At 47.6% G+C, this 18,922-nt stretch overlaps 1 protein-coding gene across 1 annotated transcript in view; it reads left to right on the forward strand.

The window, feature by feature from the left end:
• LOC128728600 (uncharacterized) overlaps positions 1 to 18,922 on the forward strand; it is a 71,957-nt gene continuing 53,035 nt past the window's right edge. Inside the window, exons 1-2 of the mRNA XM_053822228.1 lie at positions 1 to 36; positions 623 to 1,625. Of these exons, the coding sequence (XP_053678203.1) occupies positions 1,245 to 1,625 (381 nt within the window). The 5' untranslated portion in view covers positions 1 to 36; positions 623 to 1,244. The remainder of the gene's footprint in view (positions 37 to 622; positions 1,626 to 18,922) is intronic.

Raw genomic sequence — 18,922 nt, forward strand, 5'->3', positions numbered from 1 at the left:
TGGTGGTAGTTGTAACCAGCGACCAGCAAACTTTGCGTTAGCTTCATTTTTTCGTTGTATCTTTGTTTTGTGTAGTGAAACGTGTGATTTCGTGTTGCAAAATTAAGCCACCGTCGGTGTAGCCATTCGCTAAGTGTCACCCACCGGGCGAAAATCAAAAGAAAGCCCTCGCACCGACCGAAACTCGAGCCTCCATCTCTTATCCAGAGCATAACTTCTGCCCGTTGCGAGGCCACCCCCAAACCACCCACCACTCTTCGACTCGCACATGCAACCCCGCTCGCCCCTGGTATCGCCCCGCATTTCCACACATTTTCGCCGTGCAGCCAGACGGGCAGGAGGCAACCCCAATCCCATTCACTTTACGCGCTGAGCCCTTCGTCTGGTGCGTACGTGTGCAGACCCCTGGTGGGCCCGGTTGGGTTGGCAGAACCGGGGTTGGCGGGGGTGTCGGAGAACCACCTGCCCGAAATATAAGTGGAAAGCGGAGACCCGACCCTGCAGGAAGACAGGACACCCATTTTCGCCCGAGAGCACCGAAACGTAGCGCGAATCCGCGGCTAACGGAGTCAAGGATTTTCCATTTTCCTTTTTTTTTTCTTTCTTCATCATCACCCACCAGCCGGGCCGACCTTCTGGAGGCGGGTAGCGTCTACAAAACCTCCGGCGAACCGCTTCGCATTACCAGCGAACCGTGGGCTCTCGTTTCGCTGCGAAAAACCGCACCGAAAGTCGAGAGCAGCGTGAGACGTAAGCTGAAGAAGAGGGAGGAAAGGGAAGAAGAGGAAGAAGAAGAAGAAGCAGAAAAACAGAAACACAAAACAGTGGCCCGATAAACGCGGGGTGGGGCGGGTAGAAGAGGTGAACAAGAGTGGGGGTGGGGAGAGAAAAAAGAAAAACGAAGGAAAAACGAAGCTCTCTTGGAGGGAAGTGTTACGCCCGTAAATAATTGGACATCAACATAACCAAGTGCCGCCCGCCCGCGTGTGTGTGTGTGGTGCGCGCGTGTGTGTGTGTGTGACTGCTGGCAGGACAGTAAGGGGAGCCAGCGGCCGTGTCTCCAATCAACCCACAATCACCCACACCAGCATCCGGTTTGGTGCTTCCTTCCGGTCGCCGATGACGCACCCGGCCATGGCCGGTGCCGGTGTCACCCGTGACGCCTGGCGGATGTCCTTGCGGTGCCGCACCACCACCGGTCAGTAGACCGGCAAGCGATCCCACGATTCGGCCATCCGGGGACCATGTCCGACAACGAGCTCGACCGGACGTTGGTGTTGCCGGAGCAATCGCTTGGTTGCGATCCGTACACCGCCCTACCCGTGGCCGATTCCTCCATCTCGACCATCATACCCTCGCAACCGGTCGGTCCGCCTGGACCAAACCCCTGGCAGGCGTCACAGCAACCCACGGTTCCGCTGCTGACCGGTCGCCAACCGGAACAAGCACCACAGGAGCAGTTCCGGTGGGCGGGCACGGAGACACCAGCGGGTGGTCCGCTTCCGGCTTCCGGTCGGTTGCAGCTGTTCCGATACCCAAATGCATTCGCACGCCACCTGCAAGCCACGATCAACAAGCATGAACCGAAACGCGCCTGCACGTCACTTCCGCTTTATCTCAGCAAGGTAGGTTCCGGGCTTTCCCGTTCTCTATCGCTCATTGCTTTTTTTTCTCTCTCTTCCCTGTCCCTTTTTGCAGCAAAAACAAAACAAAAAAACATCCAATTCCGAGCGATCTGGGTTCAGGTTAGGGCTGGCATACCGACCTTGTGGCGTACGGGAAGGCAACCGCAACCTTCGGCTGTGGTTTGAGCTGTGATCCGTAGCTGGTTTTGTCTCATCGAGCTGGTTCTCGAACGCTTGCGGTGCCCTTCTTGGTCCCTGGCAGGCGGAGAATCGAAAGCGTTAGCTAACTGCGGTGTGGAGTGAACTTTTTTATTAATTAACTCACCTCGTTTTAGCGCGCGCAACCTCCGGCGAGGGAGTTTTGTTTCGGGCAGAGCGTCAGTTCACGATGCAGTCATGATAAGAACCCGCTCCAAGGGCATACGCTCCCTTCTGCGAATGGCAAGCGTTCGGATCCTTCCCGCAGGAGCACGAACGCCACCTTCCGGTCGAATTTTCACATCGCAACTCCCGCGCCACCAGCCATTAGCCTTCTAATAATGGCCTTAATTAGACCACGGGCGCATTTTTTGTTTTGTTTTTCGATCCATGCAAGCGCATTCGGTGGAGCAAGCTGCGTTTTTGCGGTTTGGACGAGGGTAAAACCTTCGCCACCAGTTTTGCTTCATAGCATCGGTTCACTCCGTGGCGGCCTTTTTTTGTTAGCTTGCTCATTTTTCCACCACCAATCGAACAGCCGCACCCGTGTGGCCGGGGGATCGGCTTTTGGTGATTTGGACATTTTAATTGGATTTCGAGCAGGCAGCAGCAACGCCAAACGAGGTAATTGAGGCGTTTCGCGATACGAATAGTCCTTTACTTTGTCACACCGGTGCTAATCCACTCGCATCGCAGCTGTACGGATTATGCGTCTATCCGCATGTGTGTGTGGGGGGGTCTGTATGTGGGCTTTGGATTTCAAGAACTTCTAGTAAGCCTAGTAACAGCCCACAATTGTTTGGCTAATTTAGAGACGTATGTTTCTTCCCTCGACCATTAGCTAATGTGTCCTTTCTTTTAAAGACTGTGAAGGATACTTTGAATGGCAGAAGTTCACTTGTGGGTCTCTCGATAATGTCTCGATAGTGATGAAATTGATTTTGTATTTTCATGTTCATTTAGACTTCCTTATTTTATACAAACAGGATTTATGCATTGCATTTTTAAATATTTTATGACATTTTCTTTTTGATATTTTTAACATTAGGTTACATAAACTATTGCAATTGCTAATACACCAACAATTATGGGTCATCTTAAAATTTAAACCATTTAGAAAATTTGTTATAGATGATATATTATTTAGTTCATTAATTATATATTGATAATGAATATTACCTATACGAAGTATCTACCCATGTATATCAACTTATTTAATCCTAGAGCTTCACATACGGGTTAAAAATAGATTGTTATACATGGGAAAGCTCATTATTATGAAATTTACTAGCTTTTTCTATAAATTTTAAAATTAACAGAACTTTAAGCATGATTTTTTGACGATTTATTATATATCTGCCTTAGATTCCTGTTGGTGTACAACTTTTATATTGTGCTGCGAGTTATGCTTGACTTATAAGTAATTTTTTGGACCATTTTGTAGATAAATGCCATCACAATCGATCGAACGGATGAAATGTTGTACGGAACAGCAGAAATAAGCAAAAGGAAAGCGAGGCGACACATTTTCTTTCGATTTCGAATGCCATCTCCGGGTTTTTGGGCATTTCTACTCTTTTCTCCAAGCATTATTCAATCGATCGTCGGTTATCAGCTGCACCTGTGGCGTGATTCAAACACCGTGCAAAAACGATACTATTGCACGGCCCATATAAAGTGGAGCGACATTGCGTATGTAATGTTAAACTTTTAAAACCACCCAAGGCATGCTGCCGAAGGATAATTGCGTGCCCGTGTTGGGTGGCATCGGTTTGACTTTACATTTACACATCAAACTGGCGCTGGCGGTGTAATTTGTCGAACATCTTTTGCCGTGTTACGAACAACCCGCTGAAGGTCTATTTGTAGTGCCCCGTTTTCAATGTTTCGTTGAATGCGCGAGGTTGGGTTTTCGTTGATGTTACGATTAGCTTCTTTTTTTTTATGCACCCTTTATACCCTCGCTAAGCCAAGCGATTTGGTTAATATACGCCTTGCACTCCTTTACGAGCCGTAAAGCTTTCTCATTCTCTCCTTTGGTTTGGTGTAAATCGCTCCTTCACGCGCATACGCTTGCCAGCAGCGCATTTTCCATGGAGTTTCCCGATAGTTCGCCATAATGAGGATTTTTTTTTGTTGCTTTCTGCACATTACTCGATCCATCTTGATCCATCGTGGATGTATAGGACCATCGTTGCACAACGCAAACTGCTCCGATAGTGCGCTTCTACCTCCTTCTTTAACCGAAGCTTCAAAGAGGGGGGCTTAAATTTGCCCCCCAAAATTGTTTAAGCTGCGTGTTTGCGAGCCCCCTTTGGTGTTGCGCGTTTGAATTTGGTGCTTGTTCGCTTCACTAAGACCCGCTAGGTCTTACACGGCTGGTTGAAGGTCGTTCTTGGGGTGAACGAAAAGGATTTTCTGAAACATCTAACCTATGCAAGGTGCTGGAATGAATGTAACTGGTCGTGGCATTGGTACGAGCCGGGAAATCCGTGAACCGTTCTGTTAGAAGGCGATCAAGGACTCTAACCAAGGACACCCGCGTCTTGTTCGATGCACCGGATATGTTTGAATAGATGTTGGATTTTCAATTATTAACCTCTACACGATTAGTCTAAATTTTGCAATTGAAAGAGATATATTTAAACATACTTTTGTCTCAAGTCTGCCTTGCGACCTCCCATAATTTTTGGGTTGAACATTAATGTCAGAAAGGTGATTTTCTACGCAAAGGAAAATGGTGATTTAATTCATTCACCCGCTTCTAAACGTCGCAGAGATACAGAAGCCCTTGCTTTCGAGCATCTCTCAGCTCGCGCGCTTTATTATGACATGTTTTCAATGGCTTAAACATGCAGCAGGTCCCTCAAATCGACGTGCGTGTAACGCTGCGCTGGAAAACTCGAAATTTAGACCATCCCGCCTCTCTCCCTCCCCACGTCCATCAGCCGGGCTAATGATTTCCATGCAGGCCCCCGGAATTCGATTCCGTTTTCAAACTTTCGCCCGGAAATTCGGTGCTCCGCGTGCGCGCGTGTGTTACTCGGTTTGGTCAAAAGCTTGCCGATGGAATTGCTGTTTTCCTTCTGTCGACACGTTCCGGCACCGTTGCGGGCGAATTTCGTAAATCTCTCCGATAATCTGTTTCTCTTTTTTTTTCTTCTTCGGGGGGGTGTCGTTTTTGTTGCTGTGCTTGTCAATCCAGCCGGAGATCAGACTACGGGGTGGTTGAGAGGTTGTTGGGTTGGAAATTCAACCCAAAAAAAAAGGAAAAAAACCTCCATCGAAGCGTTCGGTGCTCCAAAATTCACCTGCATCGCGGAAAATGACCCAACCCCATCGATCACTGGTGGAAATTCATTTCTGATCAGATAAAGGTGGTTGACCTGCGTTTTTGGACAATCTTGCTGTATGATTGGCAACCGGTATGACGTCCCACGGAAATGGTTTAATGTCGAATGACGTGTGGATTACATTTTTTACCTTTAACACATGCTCAAAGGCAAGCAGATGCAGTTGTGTAACGACATCTGATCGCCAATGAAGATTTAACAACCAAAATAGCACCAAAACCAAAATCCCACACACGTTTGTATGCGCGCGATCGGCAACTGTCAATTTGAACCCCCTTCGATCAGGTGTGGGGAGTGTCATTTTCCCCCCACGGTTATCAGAGATAAGCAAAACATCGGAAGCTGTCAGGTGTGTTTGTTGTCTTCTGACTTCTGTACACCCACGGGAGCAAGCGAGTGATCGAATGAGCATCCCGGCATCGGTGGAAAAGAGAAAGTAAACCCCAGCCCCGGCGCTTTGGGTTAATTATTTGATAACCAGGGTAACTCACGCTGCGTGGGATTATGATGTTTACGATTAGAAGTGGATAAAATAGGTGCCGTACGTAAATGAAGGCCAGTGAGAGGCATAGAGTGAGAGAGAGAGAGAGAGAGAGAGAGAGAGTAAGAGAAATGGTGTTTGAACCCGTTAGAGAGGCATCATCTGACGTTGGTGATTGATAATGGCCGCTGTAGGTAGATGAGCAGCAGGTTTGTGAGGTGCGTTTTTTCTGAACCAATTCGCGTTGTTGGTAGTGTTTGTGATTGATTTCACCTGCACACACCGTGTGGTTGAGGGCAGGACAAAACTAGGCTACTATCGGCCCGGTGATCATCTTTGACGTTTGCTCGATTTCGGCGTATAATTACCCGTACCCTTTTTATTCCGGTTGTCGGTGGCATCAACACTACCGAAACCGCTGACGTTTGGCGGTGGAGTGGTTTTATCTACCAGGTGAATATGGACGGTGACTTCCCTGTTTACTCTATACACAGGGTAAGCGAAAATTCGCGACCTTTGCAGCGTGACGAACGTGCCACGTTTCTTAAGCTTATCAAATGCATTCGTAATAGAGCAATGCTATCAAGCGGCGGTATGGCACACTGTAAATAGCTGCGATTGCGATGCACCTGCAGTTGAACGTTTGCTCAACCACGAGAGGAGGATGACTCAGCATCAAGGTCTTGTTTCGTTGTAGGGAAAGTGACATTATTTGCTTCATTTTGATTAAAAAAACTGCATTAAATCAGAACATTGCACCAGGGGGTGGGGAAATTGTTCATAAAATTCCTTTAACCGGCGCAATCTGTGAGCTACCCTTGTTGAGTGTGAGCTAAATACTCAGGAACTCTGCTGCGGTTGATCGCGAGAGTGAGAGAACGGCTGATTCGGTGAGTTCCCGTTTGTAATTAGCTGGGGAGTACCGTTCCGGGGCGATCGTTTCTGAGTTTCCTCGCGCGATCTCTCTCGATCGTGCGCGTTGGAGCTCGCGCTCGTTTCGCTCTGGTTCGCTAGCCAGGGCGTGAGTGTCTGGCTTAGCTTTTCTGGCTCTCAATTATTGGTAGCGGCGTATACACTTTGTGGTGTTATTGGCAAGAAACTATTTAATTTATTAGTTATTTCAAATTGTTTTGTTTTTCTTAAAATAGATACCTTAAACGATAACATATTTTAGCATCATTTAGTCGCAAAATATACCGTTATTATCAAAATATGCCGTTTAGTACGTTTATTTGTACTCAAGACATTTATTAACTAAAGAAAATGTAAATTATACTTCTCTCGAAGTGTCTATCAAATTGCTATAAATTAATCATCTTTTTGGTTGTTATGAACGGTTGTTACTATTTGAAGTTTTGCGATCAAAGATGATGAAAATACGGCAAACTAGAATCATTTGTTTATTGCTCCCTTTCCATTGGGTTTATTTTTACTCGAAGTTGTTTTCTCTATTGCTTTGAAATTATATTGTCAACTTATCCTCTCATATCATACTTATCATATCAAAGATTTAACGTACTAAACGAAACAAAACAGACTGCTAGCAGTCTAATGGATAAAGTTTTGAAAAGATCACAACGTACGAGTGCACCTAGCCATTAGTTACACTATAACTCTTGCTTCTACTCTCAATTTATGTATGGAAATAAATTGAAAATACCTTATCTCTTTCGAAAAGGAGTGAATACGGCCTTTCGTCCATCAAAGCATAATAAAAGAACATAGAACTAACGTCCAAAAAGCGACAATCGCTAACGGTTCGTTCCAATCGAGTGGATTCGGCAATCGGTCGATGTTGTGCGCCGCTAATGTGAGTGCCAATTTGAGTGCCACTTGCGCAGCTGGTGGGGCAGAGAGCGTGAGTGACCGCGTGCAAATGCATTCGCGGCATCGAGCAGCAACGAAACCTAGCTCAGATGTTCACCAGCCGTCAGTTGAGTAATACGCGCTTCCCAACCGTGTGAGTACGTGTACGCGCGTGTGCGTGCGTGTGTGTGTGTGTGGCACCCGCGTGTGCGTCAAACGACTTCCTTTCGTCAATCCATGGCGGATGTGCTTTGAAGAGGAAAGAAAAAGAAGAATCTAAATTACAAAGGTTAGCTCAAGAATCATTTTGCGCTTATCACAGCAGCGCTTGGAGCTTGTGATTTGTGTGCGTACTTCGTGCGTATATATGTGTGTGTGTGTATGTGTGCCCAGTGTGACGGTGTGTGCATCGTGTACGTGTGCAACGTGCATTGTGGATCGAGTTTCTCTCTCTCTCTCTCTCTCTCTCTCTCTCTCTCTCTCTCGTTCACTCTTCGCATCCACGAAATAAACCACCCCCCAATATGCCTCCCCACGGGGGGAAAAACCCGCGAAAGGGCCGGCGGATAATTGTTGGGATTTTTCTTCCGCGCTCGGTCGTGCAACCATTGTTTCGGGGTTGCCAACCTTGTGCTGCGTGTGTTAGTGTTGTTACTTGTTTCCATTTCGGTGGTTGATGGAAAAGCTCCCCACGGGTGACGGATTTCGCTCTTGGGTGGGTTTTTGTTTTCCCCTCGGGAGGAAGGCCGTATGTCGTGGTGACTCATCACCTACCATCGGCCATCTCGTCGATCGATTCACCAACCCTCAAGCCCTATTTTTATGTCCACCCCAATTATGGCGATCGTTGGATTATTCAATTTTCGTTCCTGCGCGAGCTATCAAAAGTCTCCCGGGTTCCGTTAAACGTCAGTTAATTTCTACTCATGTGTGGGTACCAGCAGTTGGTGAAGAAAAATCCACAAAACCCACCCCAACCATGAAAAGCTCCTTCCGTACTTTGCACGGAGACAACACAATCGCCACAATCGCTTGCTAAACATGCAGAGGTACCTCACTTAATTGCGTCTGCTTCCCGTTCCGGTTCGATCGGTTTCCTTTTCCTTTGCCAGAAGGGTTTACCAGTTCCTTGTATTCCCGGTTTCCTTCTCGCGGGTGAACACATCCTTTTGTGGTTGTGGAATTTTGTTTTTTTTTCTCCCCATTCCGAGTGATGAATTGTCCTTTTCGACAACTCGCGATCGTCTTGTGAGTTTTCAGGGGAAAGCGAAGAGAGAAGAGAGTGAAAGAGAGACGGAAGATCGACCCTCCATCCGGTGGTAGGACTCATGGTTGAAATCGTTCGATCGTTCGATCGTCAAAGCGAAAAAGAGGGAAATTTGTTCCAATCGACAATCAACCGGATGCGCCTGTTGGTGTTGACCCACGATCAAAAGAACTGCAACAATCAACCTGGTTTTGTTTCACTAATTTGTATTTAAGCGTGCCTGTGCGTGTGTTCTTGTGCGTTGAGGGCTCAATTTGGGTCCTCAGTTTAGCCAGCGAGAAGAAAAGCGTTTCCTTTTTGATTCAGAATTGAAAAATCAAGCTTGATATTGATTCATGTGCCTATACATTAGTCCTTTTTAATTTCAAAATGGCTTTTCCTTGCGTCAAGCTTTTTGGTTTTACATTTTATCATTTTTTAATATTTAGCTGGATTTTTCCTTCAATTACTAAATCTTTCACTCTTTTTCTCGCTTCCCTCGCGCGAGGGAACGATAATTGAGAAAGAAAATCGCGAGCTGTGTTTTGGGGGTAGTTTTTCAACCCCCTACCCCCCCCCCCCCCCCACCTGCCACGCTCACTTGCAGACCGTTTTCTTGCAATTGGACAAAATTCCGAGGCAGCCAAAAATGCATCATAAATTCGCGCAATGGAAAGGATGAATTAAAAGAAGAAAAACAATATGATGCCGTTGAAATGATTTGTCCAACGAGAAACTAACCCATTATCATAGATTTTTCGAGTGACGAAGTGACGGAATTCGAGCGTGAAGGAGGGGCGGGGGAAAGAAAACCTCTCTTCTACCCCTTTTCGCGATTATTTGCTTTTTTTTGTGTGTCGCAAAAGGTTAATGGGTTGAAAAACGGAGGGGAACCTCTAATAACGAGGGTAGCGAATAATGATAGGTTTTCCCTCGACGAAATTGACGGTGTGGGAAATTCGTTCGACTCGGGGGAAAAAAGAAAATCGATTCCTTTAAAGAGACATGCCATTTGCTGGGAGGTTTCGTCCTTGAACGTACTTTTGAAATAGAAAGAGAGGGAGAGAGAGAGAGAAAGAGAAAAGGCTAACGTTGCATTTCCATTTTCACGAACCCATCCACTGCAGGGTGCACTTTTGGTGCAGAAAGTCGATGCACTTCCGGTAGGAAGGACCCTTAAAGGGGCGATATGATCGCAGGACGATCGCGCGCAGGACGAGGCGCACCGAATTCCTTCCCCTTACCCGCGTTGCGCCCACCGACGGTGCGCTTGTAGTGATGCGTGTGTGCGTGTGTGAAAACGGAAGCTGCATCCAGTGCAAGTAGAAGGCGGAAGGCAGGAGTGGTGGCCCAGCACGCGGTGTTGGGCGAGAGAAGGCAATTCAAAATCATAGAGAGAGAGCGAGAGAGTGAGAGAAGAAAGGAAGAAGAAATCAAACACTTTACGTAGGGCAACCGGTTGAAGGCGTGTTGGCAAGGATCGAACGAAAATACACCGTCTCGGGACGATCGGTTCCTTTTCGACGTGTCCTGGCCCTTAAAGGGAGCCTTATCTTGAGCGTCTCGCGCTGCATTCCTTCCGGTGAATGGGGCAGCAGGCAGTATCCGCAACAGAAAAAAGGTAAATCACTCGAAAGGGTTTTGAGGAAATGCACTTTCCCTGAATTTTCTTTCGCCATCTTTGGAGTGCTGAAATAGAAAAATCGCTTTATATTTTGTTTGTTTGTTGTCGTAATAAACATATTTTGCACTTCTTTTCCCATTTTACCATGACTTTTACACATTCTACTCATTCTTCACAAAAAAAACTTTAATTTTAGTAGGAAAAATTAAATGTTGTAATGTTTCTCTTCTCATGTTACAATTTCCTAAAGCGACCGATCTTTAGGAAGTATTACAACATCTCAACGATTGAAAAGCAGCATCCCATTTCTTATAACATAAAAATCTTATTCATTTTACTAATATTATTGTGTGTGAACCTGCAGTCAAAGATTCTCAAAATAACGCCAGATTTTCATCTTGAACTGGGAGTATCTTTCAAAATGATCGTCAAATCGATCGTTATATCACCATCAGACAGATACGAGAACACGCAAATAGCAATAATTAAGTGTGTAATTGGATTAAAGCGTGTTTTTACACTCATTCACAATTCATTAACATTCAGTGGCCAATTTCTGCATGAAAAAAAAAACATCGTATCCTCGAAGAGTTTGTCCCTACGAGCGATGTGTGGCCGGGTGTTTGACTTTAAGTCGTACGATTTGTTATTACCACCCCTTCCCGTGCACCTGCCCATACCCTCCCCTCCCCTCCTCTCCCTCACATCCGTTCCGTTCGGGTGATTAATTACCGGACGCTCGAGAGCGCTTCTGAGCCGCACCGTTGGTGGCGTTCTAAACATTCGTGGTGCGTTCCGGAAAATTTCCCAACCGTCTAGAGGAAGGGAATGAGAGAAAGGGGGAGAGGGAGGAGGGTTTTAAGAACAACAACAAATCTGGGGAAGCCGAGCCCGGGAGCTAGAGGTGTTAAATTTCACACCCCACACGGTCGGTGTGACTTCATTAGCTCTTACCTCTGAGGTTCTTAGCTTCCTTGGAGGAAAAGAGAGTGATGGAGCATGAGGTGGGAGAGGGGGGGGGGAGGGGTCAATGTTTTCCCTCCTGTGAAGTATCCAAGATTTTTTCCTAATATTTTTTTCCGTTTTGCCTTAGAAATACAGATGCTCTTTCCTGTCCGCTCTGCGTTTTTCTTTTCCGATTGTTTCGATTCAGATGCGCCTTGGAGTGGAAAAAGGTGGGGTGTAGAAGGGAAGAAAAGGAAGGGGAATTCGACCTGAGGTCAATGGTCGAATCTCCCGGTCCGGATGCTGGAGCTGGTTCCTTTTTTTCCAGCTCGGGTGCATTTTGGGAGTGATTATTATTTCCATTACGGTAGCGGGAATGTTTTCAATCAGATCTTTATTTCGCTTTTTTGGCTTTTCTCTCTCTCTCTCTCCCATTCTTTTTCTCTATCTATCTTGCGCTAATTTCCCTCCTCATGCCCTTGTTGGATTCCCACTCCTCCCTCTTAACTGTAACTGCACAGTTAACGGCTGGCTTAAGTTTGGGGCGTAGCAGAACCCAAAATTTCATCCTTTACATAACTCCTACTCCCTTACACGCTTACAGGGTGAAGCTCACCCCCCTGCCCTTAGGGGAGGAACCAACCCCAATCATGCCGAAGGCAATATGGTGCGGATAAAGTACATCTTCCTGCGCCACATTTCTTTCGATCGAACCGAGATCGAGATTCGTCCGCCGGGGGCTGATCGGCATTTTGTGTTTCTTCCCTTTTAGCTTGCGTGTGTTTGTGTTTTGCTTTTTTTTTTGCAAGAAAACCCTTTTCGGGTGAGGTGAAGCCGAAAGATAACGGGGCACCGTGTTTTGGCCGCAAATTAGCCTCCCCGCGTGATATTTGGGTGCGTTTTTTCCGCTTCCGCTTGTGCGTTTTATTTCCCCGTTGCGTGTCGGTGCAGTTGATGGTGTATGAAGTGCAACGAAAGGTATTTTTATCGTACGCTTTTTGGACGAAAAACTAGCGGAAAATCACGAACCTGAGGGTCGTTTGGTTTGGCTGAAGTTAGCTGCGATTTTTAGGGTATTTTTGAGTACAAATCCGTTCATGAACGAAGCAGAATGCAATCTAAAATATCTTGATCTTTCGGCTAAAGGGTTATAAACGATCGGTCGGGATGTTGTGACAAGCGCTATCAAATTGATAATTTCGGACGATAAAGAGTTAAAGCACAATGCATTTCAAAAGCCTTGCACTTTGTTGACTTTAAGCTTATTTTTGAACTTTATCCACCTAAGCCGTTTTATGATTTCAATGTACAAAAGAATGTCGTTGTCTTGTGAGCAGAAGGAAACAAAAAAAATCATATTTAAACGTCCGAGTAACGAAATATAAAAAACAGAAGTAATAATAAGAATGGGCCAGCCACACTGCCAGCTTCCAATTTGCTTCCATAAATGATGGGAATCAAAACTCCCCGAAAAGCGAACGGACCACACTGACCTTCGTTGACGGATTCATTTTGACAGCTCTTTGTTTACCACCACCCGGATGCGTTATTGTTCCGTTTTCGAAAGGATCCCTGCGTGATCGGACCGTTTTTCTCCTCGCAACTGTTGATTCAAGCAACGTCTGGTGTTGCTGATCGGTTCCTCCACCAACAAGCGTGTGAGACACTCGAGGTCGTCGTCTACTCGTTTTGTTTTTTTGCCATCACAATCAACCGCAACAATTGGGCAACGAAACGCGTTATCTCGCTATCGCCGGACGGTTTGTGTATACTTTTCGCTCCATTCCGAAGGGGTGTCCGATCGTTATGCTAATGCACCGAACGCACTTAAGATACGCCAGCGGTTCCGCTCGGTTGTAAATTGGTTTCATAAATCAATGTCACCCTCGCATCTGTGCGCGGCGCATCCTGCCAAGGACACCGTGCGCCGTTGCTCCGTATCGCGCTTCCTTCCGGCCTGTTTTCGGTTGGTCAGCCAACCGGAAGTGGTGCGCGATGGTTGCTTCTTTTGTTTTTGCATCGAATCCGTTCGCCGTTCGCCTTTTTCGTTTGTATTTTGATCGTTAGAAAACGGCCGATTTAAACGGTTGATTGTTTTGAAGTTGATTGTGGTGGCGATATGTTTCCAACGTTTGACCCCCTGGCCGCTTTTTCCTCCCCGTCAAGGCTGTTACGGGTAGGTTTCACCTCCTCTTCCCCCTTCTCTTTCAACCCTCTCTTTAGCGCGCGTCTCATCGCTGCTTCGAAGCGATCTTCAACGTCCTTGCGGGAGTCTTTAAACAAAAAAAAACCAAGAAAAACAGTAAAATTCGTTCGCTTCGCTCGCACATCTTCACACACCGTCTGCTACACATGTGCGGCATCCTCCACCCCTCCTCCTCTCCCGCCCTCGTCGCCGTCCTTCCTCGCTAGAAAACGCACGAAAATTCGATCCTCGACATCGAAGTGACCTTCCTTTCGAGCGGTTATTTCGATGATGGTGTACGTGAGCATCATCAGTCACGTCATCGGTTTGACTCCTCGCATCATGCCCCCCCACCCCTCGCCATCACACAACCCCCCCCCCCCCCAAGGGACCTACCAGCCAGCTAAATTCCACAACGCAACCCACGGACGGATCCGCTTGAGCTGGCGTGTTGTCCCCGTTTTCCGTTCGACCGCGTTTTGGTCGCGCGAGGCGTAGAAAACGAAGAAGCCACCAGTGATGGAAAGCGCGGAAAATTACTACCCTACCCACCCCACCCTCCCAGGGGGGTTCATTTCGTCCTCGAAACAGAATTTCTTCATCGCCTTCACGGCACCTTTTTCTGTGGTGACCTCCTCCTAGCCAATGTCTTCTCTCTCTCTCTATCGTGTAGGTTTTTTTTTGCTGGTTACCACCTCTCTCCCTCTCGCTCTTGCTCCCCTTGGGTGTCCCTCGAAGGTACGCGATCGTGTTGGTGGCGCGCGTGATCGTCTTAAGTTATTATTTTTTTTTAAAGAAAAAAACACACACACACTTAAACAAAAACCTTCACCCACCCTCCGTGGCTCCCCCCACGTCCCCCTGGGGGAGCTAACCGACCGTAAGCGGGGGTTGGTTTTTCTCTCTTTATGACCGCCAGGATCCATTGCTTACATGAATGAGGAGGAGGGTGCTTTTGTGTGCGTTCGGGGGTCGATTTTGTCTTCAGACACGCTCGCGCGTGTCATGCCTTTTTACACCACTCGAGTGTGCGTGCGTGCGTGTGTGTGAAAAAGGCACCATAATCCTAGGAGTCGACCGGTGTCGAGCAAAAAACCATCCGCTCAGTTCTTCTGTTCGCGGCTTCGGCAGCAATTCGCCTGCACTTCAGCTCCGCGCGTTGCACATCCTTTAGCCGAGTGCAGGTTTTGTTTGTGCGCGTTGCTTTTTTTGTTTCTTCTTCTTTTCGGTTTTCATCATTTGGTAAACCCAGCCCCCCCCCGCAGTTGTTTCAAAAAAGGATATTTGGCGTGTGTGCATTTTGGACACGGTTTTTTTCTTTAACTTTAACCCCATTTAAATTCAATCTCCCACGTGCGTTTGGTGATTCGTCCTGTCGCGGAGTTTTTGTGTATCCCCCTCACACCCCCCTACCCCCTACCACCCGTTTTGTCTCGCCCCTCCCGCCGGAACTGGCGATGTTGTGGGGCCGTCGAGCCGTGCGCGCGGCAGGACGATTTCGGGCATTGAGCGGGCGGCAACAGCAGGCCCAGCAGCCCTTTCGCGGCATCGAGCAGAACCGGCGGTTGTTTCGTACCGGGTGCCGGCGGTAACCGCCCCGCCACTTGGCCGTCCCTGCGCCGGCCCGGCCCCGTGCCAATGGTGCTGGTGCCTGCGTTCTTCGTGGCCGTGCAATGTTTCGCCGCCAACATCGGCACGCTGCTGAGACACATCGTAGGTATTTGCAGGATTTCGTCACTTGTTTTTTGTGGTGCAGTTTTCGGCAAACTTTGCCCCTCCGTTAAGCTCACCAGCTCACAATCAAACGAAGCTCAATTGGGTGCAACATTCACACTTGGAAGCGGCAGTTTTGTTTTATGTGTTGCGAAGGATCTCGATATCTCGATTGTGATGGGTTTTTTTTTCTTTCATTCATTAATCGTTGATCGTCTTTATCGCGTTATTAAGATGGGGGGAAAAGGAGATATCGATCGAACGGAAGGTGTGAAATTGACCGCGAGATAGTGAAGTGTGATCTTAAAGATAAGAAAATTCGCGCGTCGCGGAATTGTGGAACGTTAATGATGTCTCAGTTTTCAGGTTTTCAACCGACAAATCTACGGTTAAGAGTTACAACGCAAACTCCACTAAACGTGTGCTTTTCATGCTTGATTTCTACCACTACTAGGTGTACGCATACCACCACATCTAACCCATTTCAACGAATGGCATGTAAAAGAATCAGATCGTGAAGTTTGGAATTCGAAAGGGAAAATGAAGCGGCAAAAAATCACATCACACTGATGCTTTTTTATGATCGCTTTTTTTTGTGTGTGTTAGATTTGTTCGCTTTTGTGACGTGTTCTTGGGGTGGGTTGGGGGGGGGGGGTAATTCTACCCCCTACTCACCCCTCGTGAAGCCCCCTGGTCCATTCGGAAACCGGCGGATGTGAATAGCATGGCCGAAAGTGGCAACCAAGCGGCAAAAATCGGACGTCGAAGCTAACCCCCTAATCAGAAGGTCTACAGATAAGAAAAATCGAGTGTGGAGAGGAAGCGCAGTTGACTGAATCCAAGGTGCGCCTTTGGAAGGTTGCCGGATTGTTGTTGATTTATTTTTTTCTTCTTACTTTAGCATTGTGAGGAAATCGGCCGCTTGCCAATGCGCATAATTCGTACCATTAGACGTCCTTCTGTCACGCATTTTTCCGCTCTTGAGACGTTAGATTTGATCGATTATTTCGCTCCCCATCTCACCCGAACGTGCAGCTTGGGGGGGCCCACCTTTTTCGTTCGCTATCGCAATCGCGAATCAAACCCCGTTTTTTTCTGTTTCGTTACACCTTATTTGGCTCGTTATGCGTTCACCTCCGAGCTCGCCTGATAAGGGCGAACCGAATGGGGTGGAATAAACTGAACACCTCGATTTTTGTTTCTTTCTATATCGCGCCCAATCGCTGATGACGATTTCGCTTACATTATCAACTAACGCTGCGAGGCACGCGGATTTATGCGGTGGTAAATCGACAGTGCATTGAAACACGTCAAACGAGTATGAAACAAAAAGGTGCATCGGTACGTGATGAGCAAATTGTGCCGCCGTTTCACGTAAAAGGTGGCCTAGAGGTTCTTCGTGCCGAATTTGGGGGTGAAAATACGCGATACCAAGCTCTTTTGGGAAACATCGCAAACCCTCCGGGGGGTTCGTCGCTTGCCGTCGTTCCGGAATGTGGCGTTGAAGTCTTTTGTTTCGATTTCGCCGCGTTCGCGCCATCGCGCGGTGTTTTACGGTGTTTTGTGGGGCTAAACATAAGCACCAGCAAAGCGGAAACGTTCGAGAGGGATGGAGAGATAAAGTGAGAGAAAAAAAACGCCGCATAAACGCACTCTGCTGCACATCCGCACCATCGATGTAATGCTTATTGTTCTCGCTTGCGTTGGCTTCTGCTGGCTCGTTTTCGTTACGTTTCCGTGCCCTATTCCAGACTAGCTAGAAGGCAAGCACGCGCTTTTTTGTTGCTGTTGCTTTTGCTTACCTCAGTTTCGCAGCTGCACGGTTCGTTTTGCGGAACTAATTAAAATCTCATTTCCAATCCGGCCGATAGTTTCGGTGTATGAGTTCGTTCTTCTTCTCCTCTCCCCTCGGTTGGGTTGTTTACTGTAGTCGTACGGTCGTGCCAGAACTGTTCCGAACACTGACTCTCCGTGCGAGAGACTGTGTGTGTGTGTGTGTGTATCCGGTAAAGCACCAAAGCTGGAGAAAAAAAAATCCCCTGTAAAACTGGAACCACTGTAAAATGGATGGTGCATGCAATCGAGCTCTACAATGCTGCGGTACATTGCATGTTGATTGCGCACCACAGAACGGGTTGATGGGGGGGGGGGAGGGGTTTGTCGGCTTCCCCTCCCTGCCTATCCTGCCTTCCCAACCTGCCCCTCCTGCGCGTGCGTGGTCATGTAGGCGAAACCGCGAAACCACGCCACCATATTCGCGATTGGGGTGGGATTGTGTGTTGCTTTTTTTCTTCTTCTTCTTCTTCCACCCGCCTGTTGTCTGTTGGCAAGCGATTTTTCGATCCCACTTTTGGGTGTGTTGCTTTGCTCTGAAAGTGTGTGCAATCTTTTTTTTTTTGTTGAAGAGACCTTAAACCATCACTCGAACGGTTGCGGTGAGGCTCCTGGGGCGGTTAGTTCTTTTTTTTAATTGATTGCCTTGGTGGGAGCGCGAAATGAGATACCAATACAATGACGCTGAATGGTGTCTATGATCTGCGACAATTAGTACTGACGTGAAGTACTTAATTAAGCCCTTTTTTTTGGGTTGTCTTTTAGGGGCCAAAATTACTGTGCCAGCTTGCTTTAAGTTCTGCTCCTTTTAGACGTTGTTTTGGAGGAATTTTTCGACCCCACATTCACTCACAATTCGACCCATTTTGTGAGGTTAGTTCAGAGGCTTTCCATGTATCGCAACATAACCGAGCGAAGGATCAGAAACGTCAAATTGCCCCTTCGAATGGTAGCTTTCTCAAGGGATTCCTTTTTTTTCACTTAACCACGAGCTATAGACCGAGAGAAAATGCAACCTAGATGCTAATGTTCAACGCCCGGAAGACGTTTCTGGACTCCCTCCCCCTCCCACCCCCTTCTATACCTCCTTATCACCCCTCCTTGTCATCGTTAACTCCTTTCACCTGCACCAGGGTGATTAATGCAAAGGATCACGGCTCGTTCGTCTTGCGTTAATGAGATTGCGGTTGGTGCCATCTCACGGCCCGAGATGTGTTACACCTCCCTACCCCCCCCCCCCCCTACCTCTCTTCCACTCTCGCGGTACGTCACAGCATTTAATTGCGCGCCAATATGTGAGCCATTATGAGTCGCAAAAGCTCTGCCGGTTGTGGTTTAATTTTCCTTCGCCAGCCAGCGCTTCTGCTCGGTTACGAAAAGAAAAACCAGACGCCTCTAATCCTACCCTTCCGGTCGGTTGACACACACACACGTCACAGGGGGAGGACCATTTTACTTTCGCACTTTCTCCCGCTCGCGCTTTACCGGCTCTTTGGCTCCCGGTTTTTTTTTTATTAATTCAATATCCCGGTTGTGTGGCCAGGAGGGGGTTGGCATTTTCTTTTTTCTCATTTCCCCCTCCCCCCCTCGTTCTCTCCCGTTTAGTGTGTCACTAAATCAGCTTCATCATCAGTAGATCCTGCTCTCGCGTGCCTCGTGGGACCGGTTTTTCGGTTTGCCCCGGTTGCCAGTTTCCAGTTTGCAGCTTCGTTTTCACCTCTTTTCCGGATCGATCGAGTGCGCCTTCCCGAGTGGGCCACTTCCGCGGGTTTTGCGTTGTGTTTTTTTTTCTTTCCCAAGCCACCCGTGAGCGGGTTTTAAGCGCGCGCGAGCCTTATGCGTGTGCTCTGGGGGGGGGAGGTTTTTAAAACTGGCACGAAAATCCAAACGGGCCACGGAAGTGGTTGACGAGC

Source organism: Anopheles nili, chromosome X (assembly GCF_943737925.1).
Source record: "Anopheles nili chromosome X, idAnoNiliSN_F5_01, whole genome shotgun sequence".
Classification (NCBI taxonomy): Eukaryota; Metazoa; Arthropoda; class Insecta; order Diptera; family Culicidae; genus Anopheles; species Anopheles nili.